This window comes from Pelophylax lessonae (assembly GCF_965119305.1).
Source record: "Pelophylax lessonae genome assembly, chromosome: 2".
Taxonomy (NCBI): Eukaryota; Metazoa; Chordata; class Amphibia; order Anura; family Ranidae; genus Pelophylax; species Pelophylax lessonae.
The window spans coordinates 671,951,589-671,957,588 of NC_138769.1; the positions used below are offsets into that span (position 1 = coordinate 671,951,589).

At 45.4% G+C, this 6,000-nt stretch overlaps 1 protein-coding gene across 1 annotated transcript in view; it reads right to left on the reverse strand.

The window, feature by feature from the left end:
- The window catches only part of CEP126 (centrosomal protein 126), a 138,536-nt gene extending 133,198 nt beyond the window's left edge, over positions 1-5,338 (reverse strand). Inside the window, exon 1 of the mRNA XM_082245594.1 lies at positions 5,114-5,338. Coding sequence (XP_082101720.1) covers positions 5,114-5,196 — 83 coding nt within the window. The 5' untranslated portion in view covers positions 5,197-5,338. The remainder of the gene's footprint in view (positions 1-5,113) is intronic.
- Positions 5,339-6,000: the final 662 nt, after the last annotated feature.

Genomic DNA, 6,000 nt, shown 5'->3' on the forward strand with positions numbered 1-6,000 from the left:
AGATTCATGGAGAGGGTTTCACCCCCGCCCCGTACATCTCATTGTCCGGCTGTCTCTCTATGTGACCTGTATAGTAACCCTTCATCTCCCTTATCCTGCACATTAACTCCCTCATCTCCTACCTCACATTGTATGTGAACTGTGCATTGAAGGAGATGTACAGCCAAAGCTTGTTTGGCTGTACATCTCCTAAAGGATCACAGGAGTGCAGTTTGTTTTGCACTCCTGTGACCCATTTTCAGCAGAGAGCGGACTGAAGTCTGCTCTCTGCTGACATCACAGAAGTCAGATAAGGCACCGTGTCATAACGAAAAAGGAAGCCTGGACCGACAACCGGCTCAGCCTCTCAGCAAGCCACTGAGAGCCTGAGCCAGTCACTCCCCAGCTCAGTGCTCCAATGACCGAGGAGAGGGCAGAGCAGGGAGCTTCTGACTGACAGGCAGCAGTTCTCCGCTCAGGGAGCTGTCCGAACCGAGCGATCGGCAGAGTTCGATCGCTCAGTTCTCCCTGTAGAGGTGGTGGAGGACAGATTCAGCAGCAAAAAAAAAAAACCCTTTAACCCTTTACCACCTCCCTCTGTGTATGACCTGTATATTGATGATGCACTTTATCTAGTGCACCATCGCCAAGCTCGATGTTTTAATCACAACACCTGCAAATTTCTTGAACTGACCCTTTACATTGGTTGCAATTGTAAAAAGGACACTCTACATTGATGTGCAGCATAAAATTGACCCCTTAGATTGGTGGTCAGTGTAGAAGTGACCCCTTACATTGGTGGTCATTGTAGAAGTGTCCCCTTCCCTTGGTTGTCATTGTAGAAGTGTCCCCTTAAATTAGTGGTCATTGTAGAAGTGTCCCTTTACATTGCTGGTCAGTGTAGAAGTGTACCCTTAGATTGTTGGTCAGTGTAGAAGTGTCCCCTTACATTGGTGGTCATTGTAGAAGTGTCCCTTTATATTGGTGGTCATTGTAGAAGTGTCCCTTTACATTGGTGGTCAGTGTAGAAGTGTCCCTTTACATTGCTGGTCAGTGTAGAAGTGTACCCTTAGATTGTTGGTCAGTGTAGAAGTGTCCCCTTACATTGGTGGTCATTGTAGAAGTGTCCCTTTACATTGGTGGTCAGTGTAGAAGTGTCCCCTTATATTAATGGTCAGTATAGAAGTGTCCCCTTACATGGATATTTCGTGTAAATGTAACTCTGTACATTGATTGGAGGTCACTGTAGAAGTGATCACTTACATTGGTGGTCAGTGTAGAAGTAATCCCTTACATTGGTGGTCAGTGTAGAAGTGTCCCCTTACATTGTTGGTCAGTGTAGAAGTGTCCCCTTACATTGTTGGTCAGTGTAGAAGTGTCCCCTTACATTGATGGTCAGTGTAGAAGTGTCCCTTTCCCTTGGTGGTCAGTGTAGAAGTGTCCCCTTACATTGATGGCCATGTTAGAAGTGTCCCCTTACATTGGTGGTCATTGTAGAAGTGTCCCCTTCCCTTGGTGGTCAGTCTAGAAGTGTCCCCTTCCCTTGGTGGTTAGTCTAGAAGTGTCCCCTTCCCTTGGTGGTCAGTCTAGAAGTGTCCCCTTACATTGGTGGTCAGTGTAGAAGTGTCCCCTTACATTGGTGGTCAGTGTAGAAGTAATCCCTTACATTGGTGGTCAGTGTAGAAGTGTCCCCTTACATTGTTGGTCAGTGTAGAAGTGTCCCCTTACATTGTTGGTCAGTGTAGAAGTGTCCCCTTACATTGTTGGTCAGTGTAGAAGTGTCCCCTTACATTGATGGTCAGTGTAGAAGTGTCCCCTTACATTGATGGTCAGTGTAGAAGTGTCCCCTTACATTGATGGCCATGTTAGAAATGTCCCATTACATTGGTGGTCAGTCTAGAAGTGTCCCCTTCCCTTGGTGGTCAGTGTAGGAGTGTCCCTTTCCCTTGGTGATCAGTGTAGAAGTGACTCCTTACATTGGTGGTCAGTGTAGAAGTGTCCCCTTCCCTTGGTGGTCAGTCTAGAAGTGCCCCCTTCCCTTGGTGGTCAGTCTAGAAGTTTCCCCTTACATTGGTGGTCAGTGTAGAAGTGTCCCCTTCCCTTGGTGGTCAATGTGGAAGTGTCCCCTTCCCTTGGTGGTCAGTGTAGAAGTGTCCCCTTACATTGATGGTCGGTGTAGAGGTGTCCCTTTCCCTTGGTGGTCAGTGTAGAGGTGACTCCTTACATTGGTAGTCAGTATAGGCAGGAGCTCAATCTGTCACTGCTCTCTTCTCAAGGAACCCCTAGCAATCTCTGAAGGTACCCTGGTTGAGAAAGCCTGGGTTAGATAATGTATTTTCTCTTCTAAGTGTACAGTACACTAATCCCAACCCTTACTCTTACCTATTTCAAAGGAATCCCCCACAACAACACCTAGATGTCTGCACTGTCATGGAGGAGGATCTGGAAAGTACGTCATTTTATTAAACTGAATGGAAGGAGGCACTTGGAAATGAGACATACAATTACTTACTACTCATTATTAATATTATTAACAACTCATTATTATTTACAATACATTTCTAAACATAACGACAGCTTCAGGAAAATGTCAACCATTTAGTCCATTACTTTCTTTTAATGAAAACTGTACAGCAGGGGCTTCAATTTCAGCACTGCTACCCAATCACCTGGGTGCTCCAGCATGATTGGAGCTGCTTTCCAGGAACTAACCAGCTACTTGATAAGTGACGCTTGCTGTTCACCCTGATACAAGAATAGAAGGGCTGTCTATTTTCTTTTTTCAATCTATATATAGTGACAAACACCGATCAACCATAACTTTAGGACCACCCACCTAATATTGAGTAAGTCCTACTTTGGCCACCAAAAAAGCCCTGACCCATCAAGGCCGACCTCTAGGTATGCTGTGGTTTTTGGCACCAAACGGTCAGTATGGGATCCTTTTTATCCTGTAAGTTGCGAGGTAGGGCCTCCGCAGATCGAAGTTGACTTTCCAGCATATCCCACAGATGCTCAATTGGATTGAGATCTGGAGAATCTGAAACTGAAACTCATTGTTGTGTTCCTCAAACCATTCTTGAACCATGCCTGCAGTGTGGCAGGGTGCGTTATCCTGCTGAAAGAGGCCCCTGCCATCACGGAATACCATTTCCATGAAGGGATGTAATTGGTCAGTAACAATGTTAAGGTAGGTGATGTGTGTCAAGTATAATCTGCATGAATGGAAAGACTCAAGGTTTCCCAGCAGAACATTGCCCAAAGCATCACACTGCATCCGCTGGCTAGCCTTCTTTCTGTACTGTCTCCTGATGCCATCTCTTCACCAGGTATACAATGCTCCCAGCCATCCACATGATGTAAAAGAAAACATGACCAGGCCACCTTCTTCCATTGCTCCGTGGTCCAGTATAGATGCTCACTTGCCCATTGTAGACGCATTTGGCTGTGGACATGGGTCAACCCTGACCGGTATGCAGCTACGCAGCCCCATACACAAATTGTGATGCCCATTTTTTCTGCTTTCAAAACATTAACTTTAGAGACAACATGTTTACTTTCTACCTATTCCACCCCACCAACTTTCTGATGCCATTGTAAAGAGATAATCAATGTTATCCACTTAAGGTGGTTCTAAAGTCTTTACGTTTTTTTTACCTTAATGCATTCTCTGCAGAAATGTAAAAAAAACCTTCTGTGAAAGATGATCCCCCTCATACTTACCTGAGCCTGATCTCAATCCAGTGCTGTGCCCGAGAGCAGCAGCTCTCCTTACTTTCTTCCCTCTTCACAAGGCAGACAGATAGCAGTGGCAGCCATTGGTTCCTGCTGCTGTCAATCAAATACTGTGATGAGGGAATGTGGGGTGTTGCTGGGCCATGCTGTTTGTGTCTATAGACGCAAGCAGTGAAGCTTGGGATGGAACCTACATAAGTGCCCCCAAAGGAAGCGGCTTCCTATGGGGGCATTTGCCGAAGAGGAGGAGCCAGGAGCGCCAGTGGGGGACCCCAGAACAGGAGCATGGGCTGCTCTGTGCAAAACCAATGCACAGAGCAGGTAAGTATACCATGCTTTTTATTTAAAAAAGAAAAAAAAAAAAAAACAAAACATGAAGGTTTACAATAATTTCACATGTAACTGGTCATAAAGTGATGGCTGATCGGTGTATTTACACTATATTGTCAAAAGTATTGGGACATCTGGCTTTACACACGCATTAACTTTAATGGCATCCCAGTCTTAGTCCGTAGGGTTCAATATTAAGTTGGCCCACCCTTTGCAGCTATAAAAGATTCAACTCTTCTGGAAGGCTGTCCACAAGGTTTAGGAGTGTGTCTATGGGAATGTTTGACCATTCTTCCAGAAGTGCATTTGTGAGGTCCACAACTGATGTGGACGAGAAGGCCTGGCTCACAGTCTCCGCTCTAATTCATCCCAAAGGTGTTCTATCGGGTTGAGGTCAGGACTCATACCAAGACATTTTAGGGTAATTTCATGCTCCCAACCTTGTGGAAACAGTTTCTGGATGGCCCTTCCTGTTCCAGGACTGTGCACCAGTGCACAAAGCAAGGTCCATAAAGACATGGATGAGCGAGTTTGGGGTGGAGGAACTTGACTGGTCTGCACAGAGTCCTGACCTCAATCTGACAGAACACCTTTGGGATAAATTAGAGCAGAGACTGCAAGCCAGGCCTTCTCGTCCACATCAATGTCTGACCTCACAAATGCACTTCTGGAAGACTGGTCAAACATTCCCATAGACACACTCCTAAACCTTGTGGACAGCCTTCCCTGAAGAGCTGAAGCTGTTATAGCTGCAAAGGGTGGACCAACTCAATGTTGAGCCCTACGGACTAAGATTGGGATGCCATTAAAGTTCATGTGTGTGTAAAGGCAGGCGTCCCAATACTTTTGACAATATAGTGAATCATCAACTAAGACCACCTACCTGTGGATTCAAATTGACTGCGGACTAATAAAATCCAAAGAAATCCTGTCGCTGTGAAAGACTCCACTGCAGATGGATCTACAAATGCCATCATGAGCTTTGTTAGTGAGATCTCCTGATGAACTACAGGTACCAGCATGTCCTACAAGCAGCCCAAACCAACCATACAACTTTTCAAAAGGATACGAGTAAGATTTGCTCCGTTGGTCCTGCATGATGGTCCCTTGCAGTGACTCAGTAGTGGGGTGTAAAGTTTCATTCATCCACATTCATAAAGATTTTCACAACTCCAAGGAAGAGCAATGGATTGAATGTGCATAGATCTCCTTCCCTGTCAATGTGGTCTCAGGGCAGGTTGAGGTATATTAAGTGACAGAAGGGGTCAACAATGCTACTAAAGGTGTAAATGAGGCTGATAATGGGATGGGGGGGTTAGGTCAATAATGTGACTGTGGGGTGTTAAGTCAATAGAAGAGTGATATGACAAATACTACCTGATAATGAGGTGTTAATTGAATGCTAAGTGGTGCTGCTTGATAATGACTGTGCAGGGTGCATGGTGTCAGTGACATGTTGGGGGGACATTGCCGGTGTGAAGGGTTGATGAGATCTCTTGTATATGTAGCTTGTATGTGTTAATGTGTCTGGAGGGTGACAAGGTAAATGTCACACCTTTCACAAAACCAACCACAGACCTATGACAGGAAAACAGCACAGCGCAGTGATCTTCCGGGGATCTGAGGCTTATAAAAATAGAAAATACAAAGTCAACTTTTGTTTAAATGCAGAAGAAAATCACTGGGGGTGTAATCAGGGGGGATTCAGAGAAGTTGTGGTATATATAAGGGATCTACTGACGTATATACATGAAGGACAAGGAGAACCGAGAAATGTAGATTCCAGTGTGTGACAAGTTCATAGAATACACAGAAGGAATTGTTACCAGTGTTCCCCCAGTAATAGACTGGGAATGGTGATGGATCCGCAGAGTACAGATCAGGGGTGTGTCCAGATGTGGGGTGCTGAGTATTAGGGTTGCTCTAGGATGGAGGGGTGCACAGCAGTCATGTGTT